The sequence below is a fragment of the Mesoplodon densirostris genome, chromosome 13 (genome assembly GCF_025265405.1).
Source record: "Mesoplodon densirostris isolate mMesDen1 chromosome 13, mMesDen1 primary haplotype, whole genome shotgun sequence".
NCBI lineage: Eukaryota > Metazoa > Chordata > Mammalia > Artiodactyla > Ziphiidae > Mesoplodon > Mesoplodon densirostris.
Window position 1 is genome coordinate 82,427,704 of NC_082673.1, and position 17,453 is coordinate 82,445,156.

General features: G+C 49.9%; 2 protein-coding genes across 5 annotated transcripts in view; one reads left to right on the forward strand and one right to left on the reverse strand.

Annotated features, from left to right (window-relative positions):
• The first annotated feature begins 1,265 nt into the window (after nt 1-1,265).
• Nucleotides 1,266-5,401, forward strand: LOC132500637 (1-deoxy-D-xylulose 5-phosphate reductoisomerase-like). The gene is made up of 3 exons (XM_060115734.1): nt 1,266-1,338; nt 2,911-3,139; nt 5,190-5,401. The coding sequence occupies exons 1-3, from the start codon at nt 1,291-1,293 to the stop codon at nt 5,399-5,401; spliced, it is 489 nt and encodes a 162-aa protein (XP_059971717.1). The 5' UTR covers nt 1,266-1,290.
• An 8,118-nt stretch (nt 5,402-13,519) lies between these two features.
• Nucleotides 13,520-17,453, reverse strand: part of CYRIB (CYFIP related Rac1 interactor B) — a 154,966-nt gene continuing 151,032 nt past the window's right edge. For all 4 annotated transcript variants that reach the window (XM_060115705.1, XM_060115706.1, XM_060115707.1 and 1 more), the window contains one exon: nt 13,520-14,260. In XM_060115705.1, coding sequence (XP_059971688.1) covers nt 14,197-14,260 — 64 coding nt within the window. In that variant the 3' untranslated portion in view covers nt 13,520-14,196. The remainder of the gene's footprint in view (nt 14,261-17,453) is intronic.

Genomic DNA, 17,453 nt, shown 5'->3' on the forward strand with positions numbered 1-17,453 from the left:
AAAAACAAAACCTTGAATCTGAACATAATAGGAAGAGATTTAATCATGTGGCAGAGTTTGGATTTAATTAGATATAAATACACAGAAAATAGAAAAAAAAAGTAAAGAAAAAAACGACGATGAGAAACTATCAAAATCCTACAGGAAAGGAAAAATAATTAGTTTACTAATAGCTGAGTAGAGTTTACAGAGTCACAATAATATTAAAGAACAAAGAGGGGCCTCCCTGGTGGCGCAGTGGTTGAGAGTCCGCCTGCCGATGCAGGGGACACGGGTTCGTGCCCCGGTCCGGGAAGATCCCACATGCCGCGGAGCGGCTGGGCCCGTGAGCCATGGCCTCTGGGCCTGCGCATCCGGAGCCTGTGCTCCGCAACGGGAGAGGCCACAACAGTGAGAGGCCCGCATACCGCAAAAAGAAAAAAAAAAAAAAAAAAAGAACAAAGAGAATTGTAACTCTACTGAGAGGATGAGGGATGGGACTTGTGTGTGGTGCAGAGGAAGAGGGGGCCCTAAATCCTCATCTTCCCTGGTGTAAGTCCATGGATAATGTCTACAACTCAGCAAGCTTCTTATTTAATCGATGACAGATACAAAAGGCCACATCTTGTATTATCGTAATACATTTTGTGGGCCCTGGCCACCGTGCCCTAATGGAGAAGTCAGCCCCTCACTTCCCTCCCCCCCCGCCCCCTTGTATTCATTTATATGAAATATCTAGAATAGGCAAATCCATAAAGTCCATCAGTGGCTGGGGTGATAAAAATGTTCTGGGATTGACTGCAGTGGAGGTTCCACAATGCTGTGAATATACTAAAAAGCCACAGAAGTGTACATTTCCAATGTGTGGATTGCATGGTGTCAACACAGTCCTTTAAGAAAGAGAGAGAACAGAGGCAGCTACCAAGACAGGCAACAAAAAGACTTCAAAGCGATGCCTCTGGCGAGAAGCCACGGAGGAGATGGGGCTGACGGGGAATGGGAGAGTCGGAGGTTTAAAAAAAAGAACTTGGGCACAATTTGATCCTTTAAACCACGTGAATGTATAACTTTGATTAAAGAAAGAAAAACAGTGCATAAATATTAGCGTACGTCTAAACGCCCTTGTTGAAAGCTGGAGAATCACCTCCACGGGTCAGGGTCAAGGTCAGGGTCAGGGTCAGAGGGAGGGGTGGGAGACCCCGTCTCCCAGGGGCCACGACCGCGGGCGGGGGCGGGGCTGGAAACCCCGGGGCCTAGGCAGGGGTCCTAGAGAGTTTCTGCGTGGGGCGCGGCCTGCGGTCCAAGACTGGCATGGCCGCCACGCCACGGCTCGCGGGGACAGCCGGCCCGGAGCCTCAGGTAGGGACTGGGTGGGGCGGCGGGTGGGAGGCCGGACCCGGGTCCTGGGGGCGCGGCGGGGTTCAGCGCGAGGGCGCCCCACAGCGGCCCCGCGGGGGAGGTCAGCCCCGGCTCCCCCCGCCCTCTCCCCGAGCTTCCCTCCCTTCTCGGGACCCCTCTCCTTTGGAGAGCGTCTCTCTCTGTCTCTCCATGAGGCTGAACCCCCGACAGGGGTGGCGCGTGTCCCAGGCTGTCCCCCCAGGGTCCTCTCCACGGCCCCACCCTGAATTCCTCACCGTCTCCTGGAGGGCCCGACAGCGACTCCTCCCCGCGCTCGTGCGACGTGCCTCCGGCGCCCCCTGCAGGCCCAATACAGGAACGTCTGCGGGCCGCTCCTTTGCCTCCGGCTGCTTCCCGCACCCCGGCCACGTGGTCACCTTCCTCCGTAAAAACATTAAAATTACCATTTAAGACTGTACTGGCCCACTCCCAACCATACGTTAAAGTTCTCTTTGGCCTTAAGTGTATTGGTATACAGATGACTATTCTAATAGTAAGTATTATGACATTCTCTTAGAGCTAAAAGTTTTTCTTTCTTCTGATTTTAAATAAATTAAAACATTTTTGTGGGCCCTGGGCACCATGCCTAATGCAGAAGTCAGCCCCTCACTTCCCTCCACCCCCCTTCGCCCTGGCAGGGGACAAGTCTGTCCCCTCGGGCTGGAGCCCATGGTCGCACCCTCTGGATATAAGCTCTTCAAGTCTTCCCTTTCCACTCGGCTGTGCTCCCGGCTGCCCAAGCCCTCGTCCTAAAACACACGCACTGGTGTGCAGTGCCGCTGCCCTGCTCACGAGCCCTCTGTGGCTCCCAGTGCCCTCCGAGGTAAGGTGCCCACTGCAAGGTCAAGTGCTATCAAAGACTACGGACAAAACGCTACTGGAGTCCGGGGGAGCGAGGGGTAGTTAGAGGATTGTCCTAGATGCATCTACCCAGAAACCCAACGATGTGGGCTGGGAGAAGAGAGGACTCCCTGTTCCCTTCCTGTTCCACCCGAATCTCTTCTCCCCATCTTTGGACCGTGCCTGGGCCCCGCTACCCGGGAAAAGGAGGCGGGGCCAGACCGCAGAGGGTAACAGCTTATTAACCTGTGCCAGCGCTGTTCTAGGTTCTTTACAAACAGCTCGTTGGTCCTGGTCACAATCCCACAGAGGAGGTATTACTATAGGTAATAATAATCTATAAATATTTTATGTAAATATGCATAAAGTTCCACTTAACAGGTGAGGAAACCAAGGCACAGAGTAACATTCCCAAGGGAACAGCTGTTCCAAAACTGGGGAGTCCCTGGTCCTTGAGTTTCTTGGGGTCCCACGCAGGTAGGTGTGGGGGGGTGACTGAAGGGATGTTTCTGGGGGGTTTGACCACCTGTGATTTCCACCTACAGGCTGACTTTAGCACCCAGCTGTGGGCATGGGGAGCAGTCTTCCCAGGGCACCCCACTCCTCACTCTGTTAGAAGCTTAGCCGGCTGGCAGCCTTCACCAAGGCCCCCGCATCCACAGCCCTGGATGACACCCGCTCTGCCCTTCTTAGCCCTCAAGGAACATGTCATCCCTGTTCTCGAGGGGCCCCAAGAGCTTGGTCAGAGAGCTGGGCAGGAAAGGTGAGCTGGTGCCCGTGGACAGCCTGGCCAGTGCCCTGCGCCTGCGCCCCTTCTGCCTGGTGAGGAAGAAGCACAGACGCCACCTGTGGCCTTGGGACGCCCCCCTCATCCCCACGGACTTCTCCCTCGTGGATGCACTGGAGCCCGGCTCCATCCCAGGTACCTTCAGGTGGGGCTGGCAGGCGGCAGAGTGGGGGTACTGCAGGGCAGCTCCGAAGAAAGATCCACGTGGGTGAGAAAGCTGACACCCTCCTCCCGGGCACACAGAGCCCCCGGGCGTGCCTGGCCTGGAGCCACACCGCAGGCACCCCAGCTGTGGGGAGAAGGATGCTGAGTGTAGGAGGCACAGGCTGGCTCCAGGCTCCAGCTCCAGTCTTGGTCTCCACACCCGCACAGTGGGGAGGCTGGGACTTTTCTTACCAGGTCGGGAGGATCAGTGATGGTGTCTGGACAGCGTTCGGTACCTGGAAGGTTGGCTCTCGAGAGGCAGTTTGTACTGTTAACAAGACAGGAGTGGGAAGGCAGGGGCGCCTGACCCACCCACCTGTGCCGTGGTGCTTAGAGCCTGAGAAGCCTTGTCTAAGCCATCCCAGTGGGGCAGCTGGCCGGAGGTGGGGCTCAGCCTGGGGGTCTCAGGAGCAGACACACAGCAGGCCCTTGGGCACAGAAGTGGCCTTTCTTCGAGTTGAAGCGTCAGCCCTGGGCAGGGTGGGTGAGGAGGGGAAGAAGGAGAGAGGGAGAGTGAGGTGGGTGAGAAGGGGAGAGGCGAGGATAAGCCCTGTGGGTGGTACCTGCTGTGTAGTAGGTGCTCAGAAAATGCTCACAGAAGGAAGTGGGTGGGGAAGGAAGGAGGGAGGAAGGGAGAGGTGAGCCCATAAAGGTGTGCTCTGCCTGACACGGGAGCTTCCCCGGGCCAGGTCTGTGACCCCAGGACCTCCTGGTCAGGTTCAGGACACCAGGGCCTGACTGGAGCAGGGCAGGGAGCCTGGGGAAAGGCTCCAGCAGGTGCCGATGCCTCGCCCCGCAGGCACGGCCATTGGCCGGGCCCCAGGTGAGAAGCCTGACTTCCGGGGCCCGCAGAGGCAGGCTAGGGCCCAGTTGCAGGACCTGGCCACGCTGCCCCCAGAGCTGCGGGACCCACTGCTGGGCGCCCTCCAAGAGCTGCTCCAGGACCCTTGGGCACTGCAGGAGCTCGAGGACACCGTAAGGGGCTCAACGGCCAGACCCAGGCTGGGGGCTGGCATCCAGGACAGAGAGGGATGGGCTAGGAGGATGCGAGGCAGGAACGGGACATGCTATGGGTCTTGGTAGCACACAACCTCAGAAGGCCCTGGGGTGACTGGGTGCTGCCCCGTACCAGCTGTCGGATCAGAATCTCCCTGAGCGTTTGTTCCCTGAAGCCCAAGGAGGGACCTTGGTTCCGCATTGTTGGCAATGAACCCAGGCTCGTCCCAGCCTCACTGGCATCATGAAGGGCTGGGGACCCAGAGCATGGGGACGGGAGCTTGGGTGGTAGAGTACGTGGGCAGAGGGGGACCCACAGCTGCCTCTCCCTGCTCTTCCTCGCCGCTCTCCTGCAGCTGGAACAGGCCCTGGACACTGGGGTGCTGGGACAGCTGGGTGGCCCTGGGGGCCTCATCCTAAGCATCCTCCGGGACCCCTCAGGCAGCCTGTCACCCTCGAAAGGCAGGGCCATCCTCTGCATTCTTGGAGCACTAGTAGGTAAGAGGACACCCATGGGCTGGGGTCGGGAAGAAGAGAGCCTGGGGAAAGATGCTGTTCGTGGCTGGAGCCTCACGCTGGGGATCAGGCTGGCCTGGTCCTCGTCCTGGTTCAGCCCTGGGCAGGCCTCACTGTGTCCTGCTTAATAACCACCTTGCAAAGCCACCGGGCCGGAAGATGAGCTAATACACGCGAACGCCTTTTGTAAGTGAAGCCCACCATCCACCCTTAACGGATTGTGTTTTAGGAAGGCTGAGGGGGACGGGAGTAGTCTTACTGAAGACCACGCAGCACTTCCAAGGCCGGCACAGTTCCCACCTTCTGGAATCTTCTGGGGAAGGATGGCCCCAGAGATACCTGGTGGGGCTTCTGCCCGGCTCAGGGCTCCTGTATCCCAGCCCTTCCTGCCGGGGTGCCAGGCCTACGAGGAGACTCACAGGTGCCACAGACCCTTGGTGGCCCTCACCGCCCCCCCATCTCTCCACAGTGCCGAGTGACACCCAGCACTGCCTGCTGGCCCAGTGCCTGGAGAGGGGGGTCCTGCCTCAGCGGCTGGAGCTGGTGAGAACCTGGGGAGGGGATGTGGGGAGGACATCCGGGGAAACAGACCTGCAGAGCGTGCGCTGGGCTCTGCCCTCTGTGTACCCAGACCTGAGCAGCCTCTGCTGGGCGGGCTACACCCGGGTTTATTGGCGATGATGAAATAACACGGGTTTATTCACGGATGACGTTGGGCCCAGGCCTCTGCTAGGGCCTGAGAACACGGGTGGAAGAGGCAACCCTGTCCCTCACAGGCTGCTCAGGGGGATCCTCCAACAGCTGATAACAGACAGCGCCTGATTTAGCTTGTGCAGGTGGCGGTGGGAGCTCAGGGGTGTTTCCCAGAACGGGGGCCCCTCCATGCAGTTCGTGGATTCACAGATGAAGGATGGGGGTGGCCGTCCAGGCAGAACAGCGTACGCAAAGGCTGGGAGGCACTGGGAGTGTTGGAAACCGCTAACTGCAGGCAGCGCAGGGAAGAGCATTTGCGGGGCGCGTTACTTGGAACCACAGTTCTGCTGGGAGCAAGGCCCCAAGGCCGAGGCTTTGTTGTCGGGAGGGCGGGGGAACGGAGGCCCCAGGCTCCCAGCCTCAGCGGAGGGGGTGTTCCACCGCTCCCGGCCTTGGGAGACCTGTCTGTTCACTCTGGCTGATTCCTTGCAGATGGCGAGCATCTTAGAGCCAAACTTCAACCAGCTGGAGGAAACAACCTTCTCCCTCCCACCGGAAGTGCTCTCGTCCCTGCAGAGTGAGGATGTGGCCCTCAGCCGGAGCCTGGTGGAGGGCTGTGAGCTGGAGCCGCAGGGCCCCGGCCGCCAACTCACCTGGGACCCTGGCATGGTACCACAGCTGTCTGCACTCTGCGTGTCCCTCGCCGCCCCCGGCCCTGCAGCCCTCCAGGCTGATGCCTGAGAAGGGTGCCACATCCTCCCGCAGGGTTCCAGCCACCCCGACTCCAGGAAGCTGTTGGCCTGGAGCCTCTGTGCGGGGCCGGGATGCAGCTGCCCCTCCGGCAGCCACAGGTGACTGGGGGGCTCCCCGGGACTGGCTCACACACCCTCTTCTCTCCTTCACAGGATGGCCCCCAGACTTTAGTTGCCTGTCCACATCTGGGGCGGGGGGCACCAGTTAGGCTAGGGTCCTACCTTGGATCAGGATTCTTCCTGGAGAGGCAGTAGAGGCTGGTTCCAGAACAGCCTGGCCTCCATTCACTGCTCCACCACCGACAGCTGGGTAGCCCTGGGCACGTCCGGCCTTCTCTGTGCTTCCTCCTCCTGTAAAATTACCCCCATAAAGTGGGGTGGTAAGAATTCCTGGCTCACGGGATTGTAGCGAAGGTTTTAAAAGTTGTGCATAAAGCGCTCAGAACAGTGCCTGGCTGTCAGCTATTATTGCGTGACGTCGTTATTATTAATAATAGTATCACTGTCTGGAAGAAGCTGCCAGACCTTTCTCCAGCTTAACAAAGGACTTGGACAACCTCCCCTTAATTTCAGCGCCCTGCAGCTCTCCTTCAGCCTCAGCTTTCCCATTTGTAAAATGAGAGTGACGGAACAAACTGCACCGTTGTCACCCAGCTGCACCGTTCAGGGATCCCACTACAGACTGGGGTGCAGGCCAAGGGCTGTGCATCTTTGTGTGAGCAGTGGGGGGTGTGGGCACGCACACGCGTGTGTAAGGGCGTGCACAGGGAGCAGGGGAAGAGCCTGAGCACGCACCACAGGCCAGAAGCAGCTCTCCTGACTCCCAGCTCCGTGCTCTTCCTAGCAGAGCACACCAGACAGAAACAGACCTCAGTAAGACAGCGCTCAGAGGCAGACAGATCACGTGGTTTTGCCCCCTCTCAGCAGGATCACTTTATATATTCTCTTCTCCTGATAAAACTTGTCTAACAATCAAAACCATGGTCATTGTAAAAAAAATAATAATAAAGTTTCAGAAAGGTATGAAAACCATTTTAATTTCCTTAATTCCATTCTCCGGAAATAACCAGTATTGACATCCTGATGTTTATCCTTTCAGTATTTTTTTCCATGCATTCATATAAATTATCTGGCAGAAAAATTTGGTAACATATGTATTATTTCATAAACTTGCTTTTTAAAAATGTAATATGTGTATGCCATCAAACATTCTCTGTAACATGAGAAGTGAGGTTTTGGGCAAGGGAATCTTTGCAGACCTTACACCGACCCCTGGAAAGCTCTATTCTGGAGATAATGCACGAACGTCACACTCACCAAATGTAAGCATCTTCAGCTCCGTCTGGAGGGTGTGGACACGGGCTCCTCCTTGTGGGGAGAGCAAGAACATCGGTGCTTTCCACCCTTCATTGCCAGTTGTCCAGCCCGTCACATTAATCAAGTCTTTCTTTCTGCCTGTTGCTCTTATGGGCTCAGAGAGGCCCATGTTTTAATAAGTTAATGAGCCACAAGTAATTTAAAAGGGATTAATGTTCAACTCACATGTCTTAAAGGGCATTAAATGGGTCCATATACATGGTCTGCATGAAAACCCTCTTTCCCTTCCCAGCCCCTCACCTCCTGCAGCTGCCCCAGCCCCTCTGACCGCCCCTCCGCCCGCCTGACTTCTCCTCAACCCCTCCCATCCCCCTCTTGCTCCACACGCACCCTCCCCTCTCTGAACTTCATTACACAAACCGGCCCATCTTCTCTCCCAGCAAGAATCTCTCCTTTTGTAGGGGTGGGAATGGACACCCAGTGGCAATGAAAGACTTCTCTCTTGTGGTCTGGTGAACATAATAATAAATGTTCCGTAACACATACATTTTTAAGTTCAACTGTCTTGAAAACTAGCTTCTGCCTGAAATTAGAGGTAGTCACAATTTGAACCAACAATCTAATTAAACCAAACTAGTTCTAGAAAGTGAGAGTTCTAGCAGCAGCATCAAAGATGGAGAAAAATAATGTAACAGAGCAAGGGCCCTGAAACCAGTAGATTTAGACTGAGCAGTGGCTCTAGTGGTCGCTGTGTGACCTTAGGCAAGTTTCTTAACCTCTCTGAATGTTTCCTCATCTATAAAACGGGGGTAATGGTATCTCCCTATGTTTGTGCCCCTTGAATAGCATACTTACGTACCGTGATTTCCTCCCTTTATAGGACCCCTAGAGAGCCCACTCATCGGCGCTCACAGGATGATCCTTCTCTGAAATCCTTCAGCAGCTAAGTCAGGGGCTCCAGGAGCTGTTAGCTTGGGGCCAGCAGCAGAGCTGGGATAGGTGAGCTTCCCTGCGGCTGAGGGGGTCTGAGAAAGCCGCCTCTCTGTGCATAGGCGCCTCCTCTGCCTCTGACCACCCGGAGCAGCTCTCCCTTCTCAGGACCTCCCCCAAGCACCCGGGGCACAGCCTGGAAGCCACTGCTGTCTTAGTAGCTATTCCAGGTCAGAGGTGGGACCACGGAGACTGACTTTTACAGATGGGGAGAATGGGGCCCAGGGAAGTCGTAAAGCCAGTGAGTGAGGGGCAGAAAGGGAGCAGGACCCGTACAGGGGAGACGCTCCTCTACGCGGACTGTCCTGCGGTCCACCCTCCGTGCCCCTGCCCCTCCTCCCAGCCTCTCGCTGCTGAGTGCTCCCTGGAGGACCACTCCCCCACCAGACCAACAGATGCCGTTACAAACAGGAGGGGGGGAAGGCAGGCCTCACTGGGAGGATGACACCTGATCAGAGACGCAGGGTATGACCCATCTGCCACCCCACAGGGGGACCAGCCACTGCCAAGGGCCTGGACAGTGCAGCGCCCTCACTGCATTTGAGGAATAGCAAGATTGGCGTGGCCGGGGTTACCTGATGCGGAGTGAAGGAGACGTGATATTTGTGTACATGCACGATGTATGTACAAGGTCTGTCCTCACATCACTGTTTACAGTGACAGTAGTTGGGAAATAAACGGAGTCCCTCAGATAGGGACTGGCTTAGCGAGTTATGGTACAGGCATATAATGCAATACCACACAGCATTCACAGAGGATGAGGATGCTGTCTAGGTAAAAACATGGGACAATCTACGATCCTCATTAAGTGAATAAAGCAAAGTATGGAATAGTATATGTAACAAATTACACTTGGGTAAGGGGATAGGAAGAATAAACACTGGTGACATAAAATTTGAACCCAGGTCTATCCCACTTACTGAAGGCGCACTGCTTCTACTACAACCACAGATTCAGAAATTTTTCCAAAAACAGTTCTTGAAAGATCCTGGTGTTTTGTGTCAATGTTCAGACCACATACTACTGGGAGGCTATATACCAACATTTGCTGTTGCTCACGTGGCTTCCTTCACCCGAGCGCCCTCTTTATACACCCAGAAATCCGCTGCTCTCCTCCATGATGTCCCCACCCGGCACCCGTCTTCAGTCCTAGGACACTGTCTAGGTGGGCTCTGGACAGGTACTTACTATTTACTGACATAATGATGCGAACACGGCTGCAGTTAGCACCATACCGGCGCTCAACGTTTAAAATAATTACGGTACTAGTTTTGGTTTCAGATACCCAGTTAATCACCTGCCCACTCAGAAACCAGTGTTTCCTCACAGTAAGTTTTTATTAATCAGTTATAGGATCTCTAAAGGATCATGAAAATTAGGCAGCTTGCCCTAACACCCTCACAGACTGAGGAAAGCAGTTAGAAATGGTGCTGTGGACAATTCTAGGATCTGTGGGAAACCATACATGTTCATGGACAAGACACCTGCAACAGGTTACAATACAAACGTCACGACGGTCATAACAAGACTGACTGACGCTCAGCACTCCTGACGTGCACTGGACAGTACCAGCATCATCGAGCACAGCCCTCAGGGCCACGGTGGGGGGCTCAGCGCTTCAAGTATTCTGTTTTATGAATGAGGACACATGAGACTCATCCAAAGGCACCCTGAGTTAAAGTCAACTCCACCAGCTCTGACGTCTGTGTTTTAACTGTTTACACCAAAGCTGCCTTTTGCAGACAGTACAGACAAAACACATAGTATATGAAACAGAATCAAACGTTAGAGATGTTGTCTCAATTCTCATTTTACTGATTAGGAAAATAGAGTTCCAAAGAAGTGATACGGCTTGCGTTTCCTGAGTTGTTTTTTTTTTCAATCAAATATTATTTAATGACAGCTGTGCATATAAATGTAGTTGTATTCGCATTACTATTCAAATCCTGGTGGCTCTGAGCTCCCACCTGCACAACTTCAAAGTGGTACCACCTCCCTCCGCAAGCCTCCCTCAGTCGTTGCTGGGGGACGTTGCAGGTGCCTCACGTGTCCTCAGGAGCAAACCTGACCCGCTCTCCTGCAGAGGCTGTGGGCCGGTCAAGGAGGCGCCATGCAGACAGGACCCTCCACCCGGCCTGAGGGGGACTGCCCACCTCGAGAACTGCCCCCTGGCCCCATCCCACGCTGCCACTCAGTTCTAGCACCACACGGACACCGTGTGGGACCTGGGCCCAAAGCGGGCCTCCTTGAGCTCCGAGTCTCACCACGACTTGTATGAATGCTTCTCGGTCAGCTTCTGCCCCAACCCCTCTCCCATCTAGGCCAAAACCCAATTCTGCAGGCCAGTTTCCTGAGTTTTTATCTACACATCTTTCCATTACATCTTCTGGGATCACCACGTAAAGATGGTGAAACATGCTCTGTAAGGGATTATAAGAATTTATGAACTGGCAATTCCTGCAATCTCAAATGGAACCAGTATGGCATTTCACCTCAAAAGACCTGGGTTTGAGCACAAATGCTAATTATCCTTATGACAAGTCTAAAATACTTGGAGCAGTCTTAAAATAGTCCGGAGGGCTTCTTAATCCAAATCTCTAAAGTGAGAAAACAGCCAACTGAAGAGTTCTACTCATCTAGGTGGAGGGCTGCAGAAACAGGGCAGATAACAGATCATCATGGGTATCGTTGGTGGAAGACATGATGCAACGGATACTTTACACTGTGAAGGAAGAGACACGGGGACTGGGGCAAAGGATGAGTAGAGAGATACCGACCAGGCTGTTTTAGAGGTAAGAGGGGGTAAGAGGAGGCTGCCTTAGGGTGACAGAAAATTTACCTGCACAGAACGGAGTCACACCTCCCTCCAGTACACAGGGCAGATCCTGCTAATTAATCCTGGTCCTCTTTCCTGATGAGCCCATGGCCGGCCCCATAATCCTTCATTCTGAGGATAGACATGAATAGGGATCAGACTTGGCAGGTGAGAAGATGCCTTTTTGTTCTCTCTGGCTATCTGAACGGCAAATATTAGACCAAATTAAACCCACTTCCTGGCAGCAGAGATGGCTCCTTGTATCACTCTGCAGCACGGTGCTTCCGGCACGGTGCTTCCAAAACACTAGGTTCTCAAAGAAACCTGCTCTTGTAACTAGATGAGAGAGCGGTAAACTTTCTGTAAAGGGCCAGACAGTAAATATTTTAGCCTCTGAGGGCCATATGGCCTCTGTCACAAGAATTCCATTCTGCTGTTGTAGTGCAAAAGTAGCCAAAAGTAATGTGTAAACAAATGAGTGAGGCTGTGTTCCGATAAAATTTTATTTACAGGCACTCGAATTTGAATTTCACATATTTTACACATGCCACAAAATATTATTTTGACTTTTGTCAACCTTTTAAAAATGTAAAAACTATTCTTAGTTCATAGGCTGTAGAGAAACAGGTGGCAGGAGGATTGGCTCACAGACGAGTTTGCGGAGCCCTGGTCAGAGGTTGAGATCTTTCCACTTACTCTCCAACGTGCAGATCTCAAACTATGTTAACTGAAAAGGCCGCAGCTGTATTACTTTATCTATTTCAGCTGCAACCTTATTTTTAATTTACGTTCATTCACTCCGTTCAAGCACGCACACTTGGCACCTACTTAGATTCGGGCAGAGGGCAAGATCCTTGGGACACTCAAGGGACCTCAGACACGGCTCTTTTCTCAAGTTCTCACAGTATCAGGAAAGAGGTCCAGCAAAATATCAGTAGTGTTGGATGAGATACTTTTTATTAGAGTCTTAGGGCTGCCGTAACAAGTTACCCCCAACTGGGTGGCATAAAACAAGCTTATTCTGAGTCCAGGAAGCTGTAAGTCTGAAACCAGGGTGTGAGCAGGGTTGGTTCCCTCTGGAGGCTCTCAGGGAGAACGGTCCAAGCCTCTCCTCCAGCTTCTGGTGCTGCCGGCGACTCTGGGCTCCTTGGCTAGCAGACACACTGCTCCCGTCCCGCCTCCATCTTCACACGGCCTTCTGCTCTGTGTCCGTTTCCCCTTCTTTTCTCTTATATTGAGTTTAGGGCCCCATGTAATCCAGGACGGCCTTATCTCCAGATCCTTGACTTAATTTCAGCTGCAAATACCCTTTTCTCAATGAGGTGGCATCTCCAGGTTCCAGGTGCATGTACCTTTGGGAGACGGGGCACTATTTAACCCATTACAACCCTCTTATTAGAAGGTGCCTAGAAGGAGGTGGCTCATGTATATCCCAAAGGCTTCGTCAAAGTGACACAAGCTGGTCCTTGAAAAATGAGAGCTGCTCTTCATCAGACAGACACGTGGGAGGAAGTGAATGACAGGCTCAGGGACCACCAGCCGGACCCGAGTTACGGAAGCGTGACACTGCGTGGAACAATCTGAGCAGCACACAGTTGAGCCTGGCTGGGAGCAGGGTGTGGGTGCGAGAGGGTGAGACCAAGGCCAGAGAGGTCAACAGGGATTCCATCATGAAGGGCTGTGGGCACGGTGACCTGACACTCCTAAGCCAGAAGGTTTTGATGGAATCCTCTGGGATTTTCTCCCATAGTTAACTGTTAAACTAGCATGGGTGGTCTCCCAATCAGGACACTTAGACTTCATGATTACTGTTTTACGATCTTAAAGTAATAAGCATGAGAGTTTCCTACCACTAGTGATATTGTGGCCTTCAGTTTCTCCTAGGAAGTCCCTCGTATACTCACTCTCCTCCCAGTAATAAGGACTGTTCTTCCTCCACACTCTGTTTCAAGGTGCTACCTTCTCGCTCCTGGAAAATGCCTATCAAGCAAAAGTGTAGTTTTCCTTGTTACTACATCCATACAAGAGTAAATCAAGTCAAGTATGACAAGATCACTAGACTTACTGCACTTAGCAAGATTTTAAAAGCAATTAAAATGATAAAAAAGAAAAAGACCCAGCCCTCCCCTAAAAGAAGGAAAAAATATGTAATGTGTATATACATTCCATAAAAATATACATGGGGAAAGCTCTAGAAGCCTAAAAACAAAACACCAGTAAACCAAGCCACACTTAGAAAAATGAAAGCTGATTTTTATTTTATCAACAGCCATTCTTTAAACATGAACATGCATACGTAATATTCTACGCACACATCACAGTTTTTAACATTAGTTAATAAAGGTTAAACACACAACATACATCCTTACAAAAAAAAGTCAAAATGCAAACTTAAAACTTTAAACAAAAGTCTTACTAATTTAAAAAAAGTTTGTGTTGGGTACCATTTGTACAACACAGTTAATTTAAACATTTTCATATTGGCTGCACATGAAAAAAGCGGCAGTAGAAAATAAAGTCATTGAGGGTTTTTAAATAGCAGAATAGGCAGTTTTGCCATGCAGGAGAAGCAATATTAAATATTAGTTTTCAAAAAAATCCACATTTAAAAATATTTAGTTCAAGTCACAGAATTTTTCTCAGTAGAGACCCCAATGCAATGCATAATTAGCTGCCTTAGATGGCCTGTTTGAAAGGACAACGTCCCTTCAGAGTATAACTTTACTGATTTTGGCACAGAAAAGAAGTCTTAAGAACAAGAATATGATTAAAAAAGAGGGAGAGGAACAGAGGAAAGAAATAAAAAGCAAGAGTAAATGAGATAGTAATTGCAATCACTAAAAACTGTGCATTCTCAGTCACTGCAGAATACTGTCTTCTGTCTACAGCAGGTGCTTATTCCAGAACTGTTATTGCAGCATGGATTTAATCTGCTTGGAGGTAGTCTCATCATTCAAATGTTTTGTTGTGTACCTAAAAGGGAAAAAACATCAATTTCAGGGAGTTAAAAAACAAACAAACATAACCTGCATCAGGTTCTATAATGATGGTAAGAGAGGCAATCGGCCAGGCAACAAAATTATGCCTTTTCATTCCAGCTTTAACCCTGTTCACGTCCTGGTAGCTTATGCTCCTCTCACCTTTTAAACACAAGATCCAATGGCTGTTTAACTTATTTAGAACTACCTTGTTGAAACTACCTGGTTAAATTCTAAAGTAACTTCTCACTCAGAGGAAAATAATTGCTGTCCTATATCAGGGGTTAGCAAATTAGAGCCCGTGGATCAAATCCAACCCACCACCTATTTTGGTAGGGCCTGTGAGCTAAGCATATTTTTACATTTTTAAATGGTTGGGAGAAAAAGTCAAAAAATAGTATTTCGTGTTAACGTAGAAATTACATGAATTTCAAATTTCAGTGTTTATAACATTTTACTGGAACAGAGCCATGCTGATTCATTTAAGTACTGTCTGTGGTTACCTTCTTGCTACAACGGCAGAGCTGAATAGCTCTGGCAGACAACATATGGTCTAGAAAGCCTAAAATACTTGCTTATTCTTTGGTCCTTTACAAAACAAAGTTTGCCAACCCCTGTTCTATTGTGTATTTAAGACAGTCCAACTATTTCAGTTCTGTCATATCCCAAAATGTTTCAGTTCTCTAAGTGCCTTATTTCCAGGCAGATATGCTTTAAGTATGTAAATGCAAATTAAGAACCTAAAACAGAATCGCTAGGAGTGATTATTATTTTACGAGAAGATTCACCATAGGATTCTTTTTAATGGCAGAAATTCAATAAGCAGGCCTACTGTGTGTCAGGCACTGTTCCAGGAGCTTACCCCCTAGCAGAGGGAGAAAGATGACAATACGCTACCCCTACAGAAGGGGTTTTAGGAGCAAAGGAGGAAAATACTGGTGGGGCCTTAGAGACAAAGGAAGACCAGGTCATGCAGACACTACAGGCCGTAGTGCAGAGTTTCGAGATTATTCTGAGGTTAATGAAAGCCAGCGGAGGATGATGAGCAAGGGGGCGATGTGTGGTTCCTCTCCAGGAGAAGCGTAGGGAGAAGCAGCAGCAGGGGACCAGCCGGGGGCTGGGAAGGCCCAGTGACCCAGGCTTGCACCGCATTAGGAGCGATGCCTGAACAGGGGGCACGTTTTGGAGATAATTCACACAGAACTTTAATGCTGGATCAGTCAACCTGGTTTACAAGCATTTCACATATCTTTAAGAAATGTATCTCTTTAAGCAGATACACACGGATGGTCTCTCTGTGTTAAAGAAATTTAAACTCAATTCTCGTCAGGTTCATTTCAAATCAATTTAAAAATTGAAGAAAGTACCTCAACTCAAGTAAATCCTTAGAGAGGTAAAGAGACAAATATGTGCTTCCGTAAGTCTGTGATATACTCTACAATTTTACTCAGAGGTCACCTCCATACTGTTCTCGTATTACAGAACAAGACACCAGCCTGGCACATAACAGGTACTCAATTAATATTTGTGGAAGGAGGACAAGAAGCTAAGCAGCCAGCCTGAAAGAAAACTCCACAAGGGAGAATTTTTACACTAAGTGGTAGGTGAGGTAGCAAAGACTTAACTTTTCTGTTTTATTTCCCAAGTGCAGATAACGTATATATCGCTATACATAATCCTACTGATGTCAGGAAATAAGAATTTTCAGCTTCCATCCCTTCATTTCTGTTGCTTCCATCTCCTTTACGCAGCTGCACAGTGGAAAGAGCCAAGTCACAGGCACGACAAAATGTCAACTGCAGAGCAAAGCATGACTGCCCAGCAGTGGGCTGTGCCCATGCGGGAGGGCTGAGCGCTCTCCTCTCCACCCGGATACGAGCTCTCACTCCTCCCGAGGGATGGGATCACAGCTTCAGCACCTCAGAGCCTCCTGGACACACAGCCAATCCAGAGGCGTGTCGCATCATCACACTCTTATCAAGAAAAGGCCAATAGCATGTAACACATGTGAAAATAATGTATGAACATGTATGGTATTATTTTACTTTATGCATATACACAAAGTCCTTTTCCAAGTGCACATGACTTTTCTACTGAAGAAAAGCAACTATTATTTACCTTTCTTTTTAAACTTAATGAAGAAGGCAATTATCTAGCACTGAACCTAACTCCGGCTCTAGCTTTCACTTTCTGTCTCTCTTTTAATCAAAGGCACTTGGTTCCATTTCCCCACCTGTAAAATGTAGACGTGGCTCGTTGCTTTCTCTTAAGCACAAAGTATAAGCTAGTGGGAACTATATCATTACCACAGAAAAGCACTCAAAATAGGCAACGTGTATATATATGCAACTACACTCCTATTTGAAACTTGGCTCTGAGGAAAATGATCGAGTGAGCATCTCTAATAAATAAGCTACTCACTAAAAGAAAATAATGCAGCAAAAATGTGTTCCATTTTGTAGAGGCAGAACTAAGAGCACTTGCACAGCACTTTGGGAATTCCAAAATGCTTTCTTAACAGTATCCTCTTTGCTCTGAGTGAAGCATATTAATTAAGCGTTAGGTTGGTTTAGTTTGAGCAGTGTTTCTCAAAGTTTCAGCATTATCTACAACAGACAGGGTGTTTATCAAATGAGGTGCCTGAGCCCCACCCCAGACATAATGAAGAGACTCTGTGGAGGTGGTAAACTGGGAATCTACATGTCCCTTTCCATCCAGATAATTCCAAAGTACACTGAAGTACAGTCTCATGGTACACCTAAGGCTCCATGATGTAGCATCAAGTATATGAGATTTCAAGAATAAAATCCTGAATTTGAAAATAGATTCCAATGCTTATTAGCTATATAAGCTTTAAGCCTCTCAAGAGCTTAAGGCAACTACTGCATGATGGAGATACCTCCAACACCCCATACCCACCACCCACCTCACTAAGCTGTGGTAAAAATTCAATAAAGCCACAGACATGAAATTGCATTGTAAATGTACAGTGACATAGAAATGATACTAGTTATAACCACTACTACATAGCAACAAGTATACTGATAAACTTTACAAAACCTCCCAGGTGAAAATTAAGAACCAGACACAGAATATGTGTTTCACTATGAATAAAAACAGTTCAAGAGTTATCTCTGCAACAAACTTTTATTTTCTGATTTCCATTACATATTTGGAAAGAAAACTTA

Excerpts from the sequence above, each read along its gene's own strand:
- LOC132500637 (XM_060115734.1), top strand. The coding sequence starts at position 1,291 with ATGGCCGCCACGCCACGGCTCGCGGGGACAGCCGGCCCGGAGCCTCAG. Across the intron at positions 1,339-2,910 it reads CAGCCGGCCCGGAGCCTCAG|CCCTCAAGGAACATGTCATC; the intron begins GTAGGGACTGGG and ends TGCCCTTCTTAG. Across the intron at positions 3,140-5,189 it reads GGAGCCCGGCTCCATCCCAG|TGCCGAGTGACACCCAGCAC; the intron begins GTACCTTCAGGT and ends ATCTCTCCACAG.